The 17259-nt window shown below is 36.2% G+C and overlaps 1 protein-coding gene across 2 annotated transcripts in view; it reads right to left on the reverse strand.

The window, feature by feature from the left end:
* rims2a (regulating synaptic membrane exocytosis 2a) overlaps positions 1-17259 on the reverse strand; it is a 236105-nt gene that overhangs the window by 121231 nt on the left and 97615 nt on the right. For both annotated transcript variants that reach the window (XM_067410743.1, XM_067410751.1), the window contains 2 exons: positions 15273-16093; positions 3762-3955 (listed from right to left, as the gene is read on the reverse strand). In XM_067410743.1, the coding sequence (XP_067266844.1) occupies positions 3762-3955; positions 15273-16093 (1015 nt within the window). The remainder of the gene's footprint in view (positions 1-3761; positions 3956-15272; positions 16094-17259) is intronic.

The raw sequence follows: 17259 nt of genomic DNA on the forward strand, positions 1-17259 counted from the left end.
TATAATGCCTTGCCCCATAAATTTCACTTTTCCATACTGTAAATGTCATTTATACTTAAACTACCATTCAAAGGGTTCGGGTCAATAAGGGTTTTTTGTTTGTTTTGGTTTGGTTTAAATAAGTCTCTTATGCTCTCTAAGGCTGCATTTATTTGATAAAAAATACTGTGAAATATTGTTGCTATTTAAAATAGCTGTTTTCTGTTTTAATTGTATAACGTAATTTATTCCTGTGATGGCAAAGCTGAATTTTCAGCATCCATTCCAGTCAGAAATCATTTTTATATTCTAATTTGCTGCTCAAGAAATTATTCTTATTATTTTCAATGTTGAAAACAGTTTTTCAGGATTTCTTTTTTGTAACATCTTAAAAGTCTTTACTGTCACTTTTGATAAATTTAATGTCTCTTTGCTGAATAAAAATGACTTTCTTCAATAAATAAATAAATAAATATTTCTTACTGACCGCAAACTTTTAAAGGGTAGTGTATTTTTACAAAATGACCAAAATTATTTTCTGTTAGCGTATTGAATCCAGAACATTACTTTTATAAATGTCATATTTTTTTGGCTAAAGAGGCTCTAGATGGTGTAGAGTTTGTGTGATTTTCTTGCTGGGAGTGACATGCACCCATCACATGCAGAGAAAAGCCCCCAGTCACGGACAGAGACCATCTCCATCACCACAGCCGAACCCCAGCACCACATCCAGCAAACACAAGCCCAATTAATGGAAGAAGAAACACAGACGATGTTCAAACCAAAAGCGAGGAGAACAGCATGGAAAGGCTCACGAACACAAACGGTGGAATCCTGTGATCCATAACATGGAGAGCAAAGGAATATGACAGTGGAAAGGGAAAAAAGAAAAACAAACTTTGTGGCAAAACAAATCCTGGCTAGCCATCTTTGAGCGAGTGAGCGTGTGTCTCGGAGCGAGTCTCCTGGAGCGTGTCCGGTGGGAGAAGGAGGAAGGAGTGAGGATTCGAACCAGTGAGGGGATCTGGGGCCCTACCGCGGCTGACGGGGCCACTAACACGGCAATAACACACGAGACTGAGAGGGCATGCAGCTGACGGGGGAACCCACATTCCCTAAGTGCCATGACAAAACACACAGTCACACGGTGGAGTGATTCGCTGCTATGTCGACTACGGCAGCTGCAGCTAAGAAGCAAACGATAACAGAGCAAGCAAGAGGCTCCCCAGCTACTGCCACAGAAAAGTGAAAGTTAAAAGTTTAAAAACTCAGGAAAACGCAAGTTTTTTTTAAAAAACTTAAAACACGTAAAGGAATAGTTCAACCAAAAATTTAATTTTGTCATTATTGTTAATGATGTTCTGAACCCGCACTTTCTTCCTTCTATGGAACAGAAAAGGAGAATGTTCATGGAGCTCTTTTACAAACAATGAAAGCATATTTTAACATGACGCTAAACACTATTGGTTCTTGTTGTGAGTCACGTGACCGAACGTTATGTGCAAGATTAAATATGTTAAAATGTGCAGTGTGCAATGTGAATGAAACTTAAGTTTCAGTCAGTTCTCACAGAAATAGAACATACACACTACTCTACTGTTCAAAAGTTTGGTTAAAAAACAAACAAACAAATAAAAAAATTATTTTATTTATTAAAATTCATAAAAAATTTGATAATGTTTGTGAAAGAAGTGCCCTATGCTCACCAAGACTGCATAATACTGTAAAATCAGTAATACTGCAAAATATTACAACTACTTTTAATGTTAATAATGTTTAAAAATGTAATTTATTCCTGTAATGGCAAAGTTGAATTTCAAGCAGCCATTACTCAAATATTCAGTGATAATCCTTCAGAAATCATTCTAATGTGCTGATTTGCTGCATAAGAAAAATGTCCTATTATTATCAATGTTGAAAACAGTTGTACTGCTTAATATATTTTTGTGTAAAAAACAAAAAAAATTATTTATTTTTTTCACAATTCTTTGATGAATAGAAAGTAGGGGTGTAACGGTACATTTATTTGTCCTGAACCGTCACGATACAGACGTTACGATTCGGTTCAAATAGTCAGAATTTAAACCTGTACCAAAACGTGACTTCAATAACGAGGTATGTACCGAACCGTCATGTTTGTGTACCGTTACACCCCTAATAGAAAGTTTTGCAAAATTATAAATGTCTCTATTGTACGGAAGAGGATTAGGGCCGAGCAATAAAAAAAAAAAAAACATCTCGAGATTAAAGTTGTTAAATTTCAAGAAAAAAGTCTACATAAAATGTTGAGAATAAAGTCAATAAATTACGAGAAAAATGTTGTTAGATTATGAGAACAAATTCGTTTTATTTTGAGTAAAAAAAAAGTCGAGATAAAAAGTTGAGAATACACTCATTAAATTACGAGAAAAAAGTAGAGATAAAATGTTGAGAATAAAGTCAATAAATTACGAATTTGTTCTCATAATTTAACAACTTTTTTCTCCTAATTTTAATGACTTTATTCTTAACATTTTATCTCGACTTTTTTCTCAGAATTTAAGAAGTTTTTTCTCGTAATTTAATGAGTTTATTCTCAACATTTTATCTCAACTTTTTTCTCGAAATTTAACAACATTTTTCCTCATAATTTAACAAATTTGTTCTCATAATTTAACGACTTTTTTCTCGTAATTTAATGACTTTATTCTCAACATTTTATCTCGACTTTTTTCTCGAAATTTAACAACTTTTTTCTCATAATTTAATGAATTTATTCTCAACATTTTATCTCGACTTTTTTCTTGAAATTTAATGACAATTTTCCTCATAATTTAACAAATTTGTTCTCATAATTTAACGACTTTTTTCTCGTAATTCAATGACTTTATTCTCAACATTTTATCTCGACTTTTTTCTCGAAATTTAACGTCATTTTTCCTCATAATTTAACGAATTTGTTCTCATAAGTTCACGACTTTTTTCTCGTAATTTAATGACTTTATTCTCAACATTTTATCTCTACATTTTTTTCTCAAAATTTAACGACTTTTTTCTCATAATTTAACAAATATGTTCTCATAATCTAACAACTTTTTTCTCGTAATTTAATGACTTCATTCTCAACATTTTATCTCGACTTTTTTCTCGAAATTTAACGACATTTTTCTCATAATTTAACGACTTTTTTCTCGTAATTTAATGACTTTATTCTGAACATTTTATCTCGACTTTTTTCTCGAAATTTAACGAGTTTTTTCTCGAAATTTAACAAGTTTAATCTCGAGATGGTTTTATTTTTTTATTATTGCTTGGCCCTAATCCTCTTCAGTACTACTGTCACTTTTAATCACCTTTAAATAATTAATCTTAGTGAACCTTAACCTTAACCTTTTGAACAGTAGTGTAGTTTCCGAAGATCTGAAATATTGCATATATAGACCATTTTCATGACAACTGTGTGGTGTTTTTGTCCTTTTTGGAGCTTGACAGCTCTTGGTTAGTGTGTCTGCTTTCATTTTATGATTAAAAAAATCCTTTTTGTGCTCCATGAAGGAAAAATAAAAGAAAGTCATACGGGTTTGAAACAACCTGAAGGTGAGTAAATGATACCAAAACTTTCATTTTTGGGGTGAACTATCCTTGTAACATCCCAAAAGAAAATCAAATCAACATCTCACCTATTATTAGCGACATCAAAACAAAGACCATGAGAAAATGGAACAAAATGAAATAAATGAAAAGTTCAAACAAAACAAGATCAAATAAAATCAAATCAATGCAGGCTAGAGAGGTCCCAGTACCTTCTCACTATGGCTATGCTCCTCGTTTAGGGTAGTGCTACTGCACGTATCAACCCCCGAGTCTTTAACCTGGGGTTCACACCACTCAGCATCTTCTTCCAAAGAGTGGCCCCCAAAGCGCACCATTTTCTTTTGGCCCTCAGATAAGGTGTGTGACTGCTCAAAAGTTTGTCTTTTTCCCCTTTGACTGTCCCCTACAGACATGGGATAAAAACAGAAAGAAAAAAAAGACATGCAGAAGTGAAAATAAATCAAAAGAACCATGAAATGACAAAGAGTGACAGAGAGAAAGAAAGAGAGACAGAGAGAGAGAGAAAGAGGTGGGACATTAGGCTCCGCATGTCTCACCAAAGACATGGAGGAAGCATCGCTGCTATGCCACGTTGTATGATCCCACCAGTGGCCATCCAAATCCCCTGTGAGCGCCACACACACACACACACACAATCCCAGAACGCACACATACAGCAGAGAGCAGAGGTAGTTTGTGAGGACAAAAGAAACAGAGACATGTGGGGGGAAAAAAGACACTGTATTCACTCAGTCATACTGTTAAATGTGACAGACGCATTCATACTTACACTCACACTTATTGTACATTGATTATTACACTCATAACTGTATTTACGCAACCTAACTATTAGTGTTGTCAAAAGTACCAACTTCGATACCAAGTCGGTACTGAAATTTAAAAAATGTGACGAAAGCAGCATTTCTCCCTAGCATTTTGAGCGATGTTGAGCGGATTCGTAAAACACCTCTGATTGGCCATTGTGTTCACACGTTCAACAGATAGGTCTGTGATTGGCTACAATGATCAACGCATGGGTGCATCTGAAAGCACACAAAAGTGTAAGTGTGTATCTGTGCAAGCGCTCGGTTAAGAGCTTCAAAGATGTCTATTTACAACATGTTTTTGAAGGGTTGATCATTGTAGCCAATCACAGACATATCTGATGAGAACGTGAACACAATGGCCAATCAGAGGTGTTTAAGAGTCCACTCAACAGCACTCAAAATGCTAGGGGGAAATGCTGGTATCGTCACATTTTTAAAATGTCAGTACTGACTTGGTACCGAAGTCGGTACTTTTGACAACATTACAAAACTACAGAAGAGGTCAAACATTTGCACTGCTCAAGAAACTTGGCTGAAGTCATTATCTTCAAAGTCTGCCTAATAAGATCTGAAAAGATCTTGGGACTGGGCCGTAATACACTTTACTTGAGAAAAAAAAAAAAAAAACACACACACACACAATGCCAGCTTCAGTTTAAAATGCAGTCTTACTCTCTTAACCTGCGTTCCTGCGTTTGGAGAGAAACGACATCATCAGATATGACATCATCAGGTGTAACACTGGATGTGGTCATTGGAAATGACATCATCTAATATGACATCAACCTATATGACATCATAATCAGATATAAACCATCAGCTATGATGTCTTTACATATAACATATGGCTTGATCAAATCAAATATGACATCAGCTGAATATAACATCAGATAAAGCTTGATTAAATATAGCATAAATATGACATCTAAATATAATAACATATATATAATAACAATATATTTTTTTTAGTTTAAGTTTTTCATCTAATATTTATATTTTATTTTAACTGTATTTGAATTGACAAAAATGGTTTTAATAGATTTAGTTTTACTTAAGCAAATATGGCATCATCAAATACCGTGCAATATTCATACCACAACATCAGATATAATACAGTAGCTTATTGTAACTGCTCTACGCTCAAGTCTAGGATCAGCTATAGACATGTCTTAAACATCAGATAAACAGAGCCACCAATCATGCAGCAGACACTGATCTACATATGGGACTCATTACATTAAACTCCAGAACACCAGTGCCGGTGGTAATAACAGAACAGCAGACTTCTGAGAATTAATGAACAAAAGAAAAAAGAGGCAGTTTAGGAAGCAGCCTAAAGCTCTTCCTGTAGTACTCGCAGAAACCCACTGAATGCAATGCTACAGTCCTCCAGAAGTCATATAGTACAATAAATAGAATTATGTATGCCATGAATATCCTTAAGAATATCAGAAACAAAACACAAAGGGAAAAATAATCTGGAATAGAGAAATACAGAAATACCTTTTTTTATTATTTAATTTTATTTAAAGGTACATTATGTATCTTTTGGTGCTCTAGCGGTTAGTGAACAAACTGTATGCATCTTGCAGAAGAACATTGTAGCTACTTCTCTCTGTTTATGTCTATGACGAGTCACACAGGTACTGAGCTACTCCGCAGTCGTTGTCATCCCGCCCCGTCTAAAATATTCCCAATATAAACACTTATTATTATAGTTGTACCGTAGTGATTCAGGATAAGACAAAAACATGGTTTGGAAGATGGATTCATGATGTACTCACTCATTTTTATAAATTTTGAACAAAAAAGTTACACTCAAAACAATTTTTAAGCCTTTTTTTAAGAATTACGAATTTCAATTGTATAGTACAATTCCATCAAACTGAATTGAATATTAAATTATGAATTAAAGGTGCCCTAGAACTTTTTTTAAAAAAGATGTAATATAAGTCTTAGGTGTCCCCTGAATGTGTCTGTGAAGTTTCAGCTCAAAATACCCCATAGATTTTTTTTTTTTTTTTTTTTTAACTGCCTATTTTGGGGCATCATTATAAATGAGCCGATTCAGGGCTACTGGCCCTTTAATTCTCGTGCTCCACGTCCACGGAACTCACGCTTGCCTTGAACAGTGCATAAACAAAGTTTACACAGCTAATATAACCCTCAAATGGATCTTTACAAAGTGTTCGTCATGCATGCGGCAGATTATGTGAGTATTGTATACTGTTATATTGGTTACATTTGATTCTGAATGAATTTGAGGCTGTGCTCTGTGGCTAACGGCTAATGCTACACTGTTGAAGTGATTTATAAAGAATGAAGTTGTGTTTATGAATTATACAGACTGCAAGTGTTTAATAATGAAAATAGCGACGGCTCTTGTCTCCGTGAATACAGTAAGAAACCGTGGTAACTTTAACCACATTTAACAGTACATTAGCAACATGCTAACGAAACATTTAGAAAGACAATTTACAAATATCACTAAAAATATCATGTTATCATGGATCATGTCAGTTATTATCGCTCCATCTGCCATTTTTCGCTATTGTTCTTGCTTGCTTACCTAGTCTGTTGATTCATCTGTGCAGATCCAGACGTTAGGCTACTGGCTGCCCTTGTGTAATCCCTTTCATAATGTTGGGAACATGAGCTGGCATATGCAAATATTGGGGGCGTACACCCCAATACGACTGTTGCGTAGTCTGTGTTATGTTGAGATTCGCCTGTTCTTCTGAGGTCTTTTAAACAAATGAGATTTATATAAGAAGGAGGAAACAATGGAGTTTGAGACTCACTGTATGTCATTTCCATGTACTGAACTCGAGGGCACCTTTAAGAATTTAAACAAGGGAATGGACCAATTAGTTTATTTGATCCGAATTCATAAACTTTTTTTTATTTGTGAATAAGAATCACATAAAATGAAATAGTCCATTAAGATTTATACAAATACAACTTTTATTAAGCTATAGTGTTTTTTGTTTGTTAGTTTTTTTTTTTGTATTCATTTAGAATTCTTCATCCATAATATTAATAATATGTAAGGATCATTCAATTTAATTTGATGGAATTTTACTATAAGTTGAAATTGTTAAATCTTAAAAAGGCTTACTTTTTTTCTTTTTTTTGAATGTACATAGTTTAAATAAAAAAAAGTCTATGCATTTTATATGTATAATATGGCAAAATCTTCAGTAATTTTACATTACTGAATATAACATTATTTATCAGGTATTTTCATTTTTGCTGGAAGTGCAAAAATAAAATGTAATAATGGAGATTTTCCATAATCCAGCGTTATTGACTTAAAAAAAAAAAAAAAGTATTTTATGTAATTTAATTTGAGAACTTGATGGATGCAAACCAAAAGATGATTATTCATAAATTAATAATAGATCTCACTTTGTATAACACTCAAAATTGAAAAAGGACTCATACAGTATATCTAACATGGTAAAATAAATAGTATAGTAAAGTGAATTCAGGTAAATTACGCCATTATTTTCCAATCACCTCAATGACAAAAAGTGGCCCAATTAACCTGGGACAAAACAATAACAGGAGCTACGATTATTTCAGTGCACACTCTCCACTTATCTGTGTTACAAATGTCCACTATCATCATGCTATTCTTCTGAAGCACTGCTCTCTCTCTCTGAGTTGGTAGTAAAAGCGTGAGCGCAGCGGTCTTAGCGGCTGCATCGTGGGATCTATTTCTCTCTCGCTCTCACGTTCACGGCAGAAGGCGGAAGTGCTGATTCAGGCCTGAGCACAGCTCCCAGGCCGCTAGTGCACGGCTCTCCATCACTCTGACAACTCAATAAAAACCCAGTGTAAACTATTAATTGGATCATTAATTATTGATGCTGTTTTTACTACGAGTGAAGGGGACAGGAGAACAGAGAGAGAGACAGACTGAAGAGAGCGACACGGCGTGCAATCATAAAATAAGTATTGATATTTATCTCCGTGAAGGTTTCGAATAAGACAAACTGAAGATGGGGTCTGATTGGTTCCCCTTGGCATGACATGGAAAAAGGGCGATTCACGATGAATGAATCATGTTGTCTACCCGATTCACTAAAAAAAATGATGCCAACATTTTTACACAAACCAGAAGAAAGAAGATTATCAGTAATTCTAGCAATTTCAACAAAACCTCATCTATGCTACCTAGTGAACAAACTAACAAGTAGAACATGTACATGATCAAAAAATTTAAAATCCAATAAGGCAGGTTACAATCCCGGGCCAGTGAGCCATCCTTATTATTGAGCCCTGTAAATGTAAATAATGATGGGTGATATATTGATGAAACAAGCTGATGGTGATATATTGCTATGTTTAGACAATCACATCACTCTTTAATTACCACTTAGGCCTACTAAGTGTCTTCTAAGAACACATACGGTACTGAAACACGGATGTAGCCCTGTGGACACGAGATGGTTTCAAACCTTTCCTCCTGTTCTGTCTGCACATCTGCTGATCGATAAAGAGGAGAACAAAAAGAGAACACTACACTAAATCACATGAGGGTCTCCCACTGCACGTCAATGTTTTTACAAAGCTTTAGCACAGGCCATCGCATTTCCACAGGAACAGGTTATTTCTGCTGACAGCTTGAAGAGCAGAACAAATGAATCAAATGCATGTAGTTGAATGTAATTATATCTGGAATCTTAGAGCCGCACGATTAATAGTTCACAATCTCGATTCAAACACCCATCTGATCTTATTCCTAAATGACAATGATTTAGCTATGTCTATTAAACCTTTGACAAGTACGATCACAGCGAAACACATAAATCTGTGTCGGCACTGCAGCTGAGCCAGAGAGAGCAGTTGTCATGAAACAGCTTCACGAACAGTCTTTTCAAACACATAGTATCATTATTTCTGTGTTACAATTATTCAAATTATCACAAAGTACTGGTGTAAAAGTTTACCCCATATAAACTCTGATACGGTAGCAATCAAAATAGAGCAAATCACCTTTTGCACATAACTTGATGATTCAATGATTTTCATCATTGAATCATTCATTCAAGAGATTTGTTAAAAAATGCTGATTCATCCAGTAATGAACAAGTGAAGTCTTTATGAGTCATTGAATCATTCATTTAAACCGATTTTAAAATAATTCATTCAAATGAATTAAATATGTTTTAAATAGACTGCAGCGATTAACTTTTGTCAGAGCCTGTAGTAAATTACATGTTCTTTTGTTTAGTTGTCTATTCAGAGTTGTGGGTGAATCGTGATCTCTATTTGAAACTAAAAAATCGTGATTCTCAAATTACCCAGAATTGTGCAGCTCTGTCATCTGGTTAAGCTCCGCCCCAAAATGTTTTCTGATTTTTTTTTTTTTTTTGTCCATTACATAATTCGCCCTGAATCGTACGAGGTCTTTTTGGCTGGTCTGAGAGCAGGTCTGAATACAGAGCGAGACAAGAGCCAATCAAAGCGGCTTATCCAGATCCGAAAACAGGCCTGCAGCCAAGCGGATGCCATGGTAACCTGCTTTCACCTCATTACGTCTGATCTTCAGACAGTCAGACGGCAAAACAAATAACGTCAAAACCTGCATTCAGAAAAGGAAGCCTGGAATAAATAAACTGTCTGCTCAAATGAAAAAGAAAACCAGTTCATGGCTAAAGTTGAACTGTAATAGTGTCCAAAGACATTTCAGATGTCAAAAGTAATACCCAAGTTTTGGATATTGTATTTCATGTATTATTTAAAGGAGCTTTTTGCGACGTTTTTCAATATTCCAAAATTGTTAAAATACATTCCTTCCCAGTTTAGTATGCTATAAGTAAGCTATTAGGTTGTGACATTGTGACACTTTCCAATCCCTGTGTCTTAATATGCATATGTCCCTACTATATAGTGTGCAAAAAGCAGTACGTGAACTGAGTGGTACAGTATGTCTGAATGTGTAGTAGTTATGAAAATGTACACTACAGTTCAAAAGCTGGTAAGACTAATAAAAAAATTAATAAAAAAAAAAGCATTACTCTAGCCTTCAGTGTCACATGATCGTTCCGAAATCATTTTAATATGCTGATTTGCTGCTCAAAAACATTTCTTATTTCATCAGTGTTGAAAATAGTGCTGCTTAATATATTTTGTGGAAACATTTTTTCAGGACTCTTTGATGAATAGAAAGTTTATAAGAACAGCATTTATTTGAAATAGAACTATTTTGTAACATTATGCATGTCTTCACTGCCACTTTAGATCAATTTAATGCATACTTGCTGAATAAAATAAAATTTCTTCTTCTAAAAAATAAAAAAATATTGACACCAAACGTTTGAAAGATAGCAATTTTTTTGTGTAACTGATGCCACTAGTGGTGGAAATTTCCGAACTGCAGCATGTTTGTGTCAGTAGCGTGAGTTCAGTGGAGGCCAACAGCAATGACAAAAGCTTTATACTGTGATAGAAAATTTAAAATCAAGAATTATTTACTTTTTATTTAGTCCATTTTGTCAAAGCCGCTTTAAGGCAAGCCTCCAAGGTTAGCAAAAAAAAGCGTAACACTTCAGAATGCAGGGAAGGAGACCAGTGGCCATTTTTTTAGTAGTAGTTGTTGTTGTTGTTGTTGTTTTTAATGGATGTCAATGGAGGAGAGGCTTCACTACACTGAATAAACTGCTTTTGTGGGAAATCATCATTTAAAGCTGCAGTCCGTAACATTTTTTGGTTAAAAATGATCCAAAATCATAACTAGCCAGTGTTCAAAACGATCTACTTGCCCAAGCTCGATTCACAACGGTAAGCATGTAATAATGTTTTATAATAAGAGCAGTACTGGTGGGTTTCTGCGGGAAATTTGAGCATGCAGCCGTTCATCTTTGCGTCATTACATCACGTCTATAAACTGAAAGGAAGGAGTCCCAGCTAGTAGATTATATCATGTGAGGATGCTGCTTGTAGTGGATCATTTATAGCCTTTTCTCACAGCAGCTGAAAAAATTAAACTTATCGTTTTGATGGCGGATTGTAATTGAGAAAGATCCAAATGACAATCATCAGTGACAAATGGAGATTCACCCATCGTCAAAAGCAAAAAGCACCAAGTTTGCCCTTAAACATATTTTTGAGTTTGCACCGAAAAAATTTTGTTTTATAAGAGAATCTCGGATAAGCAGGATTCAGTCTACGCACTTCTCATTCATTTCTATGGTATACGCAAACAGTGATCGACCCTCGCACAACTCGGAAAGGAATTAAGTGACGTCAAGGCTGTAATGTGATTGGTTATTAAGGCACATGTGATCCAAGTTAGCTCATGTTTCCCAATAATAAGACCATCTCTGATTTTGTTTCATAAACAGTGTTTGGAAAGCACCAGTGTTTATACTTTTTTGGGAAATCAACCTACTTATACTAGCATATTTTAACTGGGATAGAAGAGAGTATTTTAACATAAAAAAAATTGCACACACTTTAAAGGGTTAGTTCACCCAAAAATGAAAATTCTGTCATCATTTACTCAGCCGCAAGTTGTTCCAAACCTGTATGAATTTCTTTCTTTTGCTGAATACAAAAGAAGATATTTTAAATAATGTCTGTAATCAAACAGTTGACTTCCATAGTATTTTTTTTTTTCCCATACTATGGAAGTCAATGGGGCCCATCCACTGATTGGTTAGCCATAATCTTCAAAATTTCTTCTTTTGTGTGCAGCAGAAAACTTAAATGACAAAATTTTCATTTTTGGATAAACTATCCCTTTAAAATGAAGAAAATCTTTGTATATAAACCAGCTGAACCAATAACACAATGATGAAATAAAGTAGAATGGCCGATTGTCAATTTGTAATCATGCAGAAACGCTACTGTCCCTGTGCAGTATCTCCACTATGCTTGGCTCTCATGTGCGATAAAGCTGACGGTAAAGGCAGTCTTATCTGGCCTGATGTGCTCTCCCCTCCTCCCTAAAACCCACCTGACCTTCAGCGAGAGCGTTACTCCTCTCCTCTGGTTAGAAGTGTGGCTGTGAAACCTGGAAAAGCGGAACATCAATAATGTAGAGCTGTACGCTGGGTTTTGTCCCTAGGATGCTTATATAAGTCACTCGGACTGAGTTGTTCTCACTGCAATTCTCTGTCCTGCCTCCATCACCTGGACCCAATCACACAACTCAAAAACCTTCCTGTTTGTTGTCTACACAGTAGATAAAGTGTACGGGAGACGCAATTAGTTGTAATAAATTAGCAGGACACGTTGCTAATCTAATAACTTGATACTTTAATATGCATAAAAGTACAAAACTGAGTCAAATAATCCATGTTTCAGTACCAGGTAAAATACATTTGTAATCAACATTTCTGTCAACTCGTCCACCTTTTCGGATACATCTTTTTGCAATGTATTCTCACCCACAACTAACCCAAAATCATGAACAACAAAAATAGCCAAGTGGATATAAAAAATGATCACTGTATGAAATAATAATGCACTTGATTTGTTTGTTTCACTGTTGGAAATTGTAAATTTTTGGTTCATATTTCCCATTATTCTTATAAAATACAACTTAATAAAAAATAAAACTTTATTAATCTAAATCAGCATAAATTAAATGCAGCACAACAAATTGAAATAATATACCCTTGTTTTGCATTACAGTAAGGTAAATTTTTGGCTTCATTTTCTTCAAGAATAATATCATCTTAAAGATTTCTCAAGCATACTAATTTCTTTAGGTGTAAAACTTTTAAAGTGGACAAATAAGTGCACTTCTAATATTAATATTTATGAGACTATAGAATAATCTCATCTCTCTTTCTCGCTTGCACTTATTTTCTCTCTTTCCTTATCTCTGTCTCTTTCTCTTCCACTCTCTCTGTTATGTAACATAATCCATTACATCTGATCCGAAGGAACCAAGACCCAGCAATATCTGTCACTGGAGGACAACCGAGGTAGAAAGCAACACACACACATCATACATACTGTAAATGGACACCAGTAACTAATGACAAGTCATTTTCCAGCAGCTGAAGAAACACTTTTTCCTGAATTGTGTGGGTATCCATTTTATTCTAGTAAATTGGTTCTTATGGACAGTTCATGTAAATGAACCAGTTCAAAATGAAGCGATTCACTGATTCATGTCCCTTTTATGTCTTTTATTATAGCTAAATATTTAGATAAACATTGCTTTTCAGCATTACGTTTTTGACTTCATTGCAGTTAACTACTTTTTGATAGTAATTTCTATTGTAGCTAACTATTTTAAAGTAATTTGACTTTAGTTGAATTACTTTAAATAGTGAGTAGCATGAAGCTTGATAAATTTTAAAGCTTCTCCAATGCTGACGGACACAATTAGCCCTCTTGAAAGAAACACACAAGTCTCTCCTCACACTCTCTGACAATACACAGACAGACACACGTTTCCATGTTTTATGGAGATATTCCATAGACGTAATGGTTTTTATACTGTACAAACTGTATGTTCTATCGCCCAACCTCCAACCTACCCATCACAGAAAACATTCTGCTATTTTAGATTTTCAAAGAAGATAATTCTGTATGATTTATAAGCTTGTTTCCTCATGAGGACCAAAAAATGTCTCCACGAGGTCATAATTTACTGGTATAACTATACTTGTGGGGACATCTGGTCCACATATCGTTGAGAATACCAGGACCACACAAACACACACACAGGCCATTCACACACACACTGTGAAACATCAGCATTAATCAGAGGTTATCAGCATATGACATTTTATTCTAAAAGTATTCTTAATTTAGTTACTTCCATGTAAATAAAACTCTATAATAATAGCAACAGCTTTAAACTATTAGCACTAAATCTTCATTGCATAAACATTCACTAGTTCAAAAGTTTGTGGTAAGATTTGGAGACTTGAGTAATGATGCTGAAAATTCAGCTTTGCATCAAAGGAATAAATTACATTTTAAAATATATATTCAAATAGAAAAAAGCTATTTTAAATTGTAAAAATATATATATATAGATTTTTTGCTTAAAGGTGCTGTAGAACGCGTTTTCAAAAGATGTAATATAAGTCTAAGGTGTCCCCTGAATGTGTCTGTGAAGTTTCAGCTCAAAATACCCCATAGATTTTTTTTTATTAATTTTTTTAACTGCCTATTTTGGGGCATCATTAATTATGCGCTGATTCAGGCTGCGGCCCCTTTAAATCCTCGCGCTCCCCGCCCCTGAGCTCGTGACTCTAATACATTGTATTAACAAAGTTCACACAGCTAATATAACCATGCAGCATATCTAATCGCGTAAGTACAGTGTTTATTTGGATGTTTACATTTGATTCTGAATGAGTTTGAGTCTGTGCTCCGTGGCTAACTGGCTAACGCTACACTGTTGGAGCGATTTTGAAGACAATTTACAAATATCACTAAAAATATAAAGTTATCATGGATCATGTCAGTTTTTATTGCTCCATCTGCCATTTTTCGCTATCGTTCTTGCTTGCTTACCTAGTCTGATGATTCAGCTGTGCACAGATCCAGACGTTAATACTGACTGCCCTTGTCTAATGCTTGAACATGGGCTGTCATATGCAAATATTGGGGGCGTACACCCCAACTGTTACGTAACAGTCGGTGTTATGTTGAGATTCGCCTGTTCTTCAGAGGTCTTTTAAACAAATGAGATTTACATAAGAAGGAGGAAACAATGGTGTTTGAGACTCACTGCATGTCATTTCCATGTACTGAACTCGTTATTCAACTATGCCAAGGTAAATACAATTTTTCATTCTACAGCACCTAGGTAAGCACAAGAGACTTCTTTCAAAAACATTAAAAAAATCTTACCAGCCCCAAACTTTTGAATGGTAATACATATATATTTATATAATTTATAAATAGCTGCATTACCTTTCTCGCTCACAGACTCACTCTCGATCTCCACGTCCTCACAGCTGGTGTACTCGGGCGTGGTGGCCAATTCCTCTTCGGAGCTGCTCAGAGACACCTGCCTCATTTTGCCGCCCCTCTTGGTCTTGTGAGGTTTGGGCGGAGGTGGCCTGACGGACTCTGATTGGTCGGAACTGAGCGAGTCATTCCTCAGCATGCTCTCCATCTTCTCTCGTTTACTCTTCCGCACGGCCGAGGCGGGATCCAGAAGCTGCTGCCTGTGGAGGGAGTCCACACCGGGGGGACTGTGGTTGGACCTCCAGTGGGTGTGTCCGGGACCTGGTGAGTAGTGGGGTCCCCGCAAGGGCCCCAGGGGCTCCTCCATCTCCGTGTACGCCAGGGAGACGTCGCTGTGGCGCCGTTCATGCCTGAAGCGGGAGACCTCGGCGTGCATGCGCATCTGCTCCTCGTAAGGTTGTGGTTTGACCGGGTATCGGGCCAGATTCGGGTCGCTGCGGTAGCGGTTCTGGTACTCCTCCTGCCGCTGGCGCTGTAGCTCGTGCTCGCTAAGGGGCGGGCCATCAGGCAGGAAGCCGGGTTCGGGAGGGTACTCTTCCTGAGAGTGCCAGCCACCCCGTCGAGCACGGTACGCCCCTCGCGCTACCTCTGCGTCCTCATAGGAGCGGCCGTAGCCTCCCCGCCATTGGCGGTCCCCGGCCCCGTAGTCAGACGGTGATCGTGGCATGCCGCCCTCCCCTGGGGCATACTGCGAATGCTCCGCCTTCTCCTCCCTTTGGTCGTATTTTTGGTTTGGATCCCTGGTTGCTGATGGGCTTCTTTTCCTATCATTAAAAAAAAGAGGAAAGAGAAAAAACTGTCAAAGCTCAAGGTAAAGACCCAACTATTACCTTGAAACACCTCCATAATGGCTTCTGTAATGCTGAAACGTGTACTTTCAACTTTCAAAGATTATCAGTTTCAACAAAAATATTAAGCAACTTCATATAGCATATCTCAACTGCTTTATTTCTTGTAACAAAATGTAAACTATATTATAGGCCAGCTCTAATCTGTTAAATGTGACAATAAGGCATGGAAATATTAAGATATTATAAACAGTAACATCATGATTTTCTGTAAAGCTGCTAGAAGCGCTTTAAATAAATTAGACGACACATTTTGCAACACATAAAATCAACCTTATGTTTAGATTCACATACTTGTGTATTACCCTTAACATACACATGCACACCTACCTACACCACAAGCAGTTTTGAATGTGGATAATTGAACATTTAAAGGGGACCTATTATGCCCCTTTTCACAAGATGTAATAAGTCTCTGGTGCCCCCAGAATGTGTCTGTGTAGTTTCAGCTCAAAATACCCCACAGATAATGTATTATAGCTTGTCAAATTTGCCCCTATTTGAGTGCGAGCAAAAACACTCTGTTTTTGTGTCTCATTAAATGCAAATGAGCTGCTGCTCATGGCCCTCGTTCCAAAAGAGGGCGGAGCTTTAACAGTCATCTGACTCATCTGATGCTAAAATCACATTTGAATCCAGACAAAGCAGCGCAATCTAAACTATCATTGTAATTGTAAAGCAACATCTCATTTTAAAATGCATGCTGTGTATTTACAAAAATAACCTGCAGCTAATGTGGTTACAACAGTGCTGGCTGTATGTGTCGGAAAAGACAAATGACACCAGTGTTCCTGGCATATGAGTTTCATCTTCAGAGGGAATAAGAGAATTTGGCTCACAGGAAGCCCAGAGAGATGCTGGAGAAAAAAAACTCCATCTACATTGAAGAGTAAAGTTTAGAGTCTCAAAAAGGTACAATGCATCCGCTCTTCCCATACCTGCATGTGTGTGTCCATAAGACTCCACAGAGTTTAACAGGTTGTATTTCATTGATAAGCACATGGAAGCAGCTGTAATATACACTTAAAAGGGAACATCTGTGATCTAACATTTAAACATTAACCCACTGACAAGTATTATAC

The sequence above is a fragment of the Chanodichthys erythropterus genome, chromosome 2 (assembly GCF_024489055.1).
Source record: "Chanodichthys erythropterus isolate Z2021 chromosome 2, ASM2448905v1, whole genome shotgun sequence".
In the NCBI taxonomy this organism is placed as follows: domain Eukaryota; kingdom Metazoa; phylum Chordata; class Actinopteri; order Cypriniformes; family Xenocyprididae; genus Chanodichthys; species Chanodichthys erythropterus.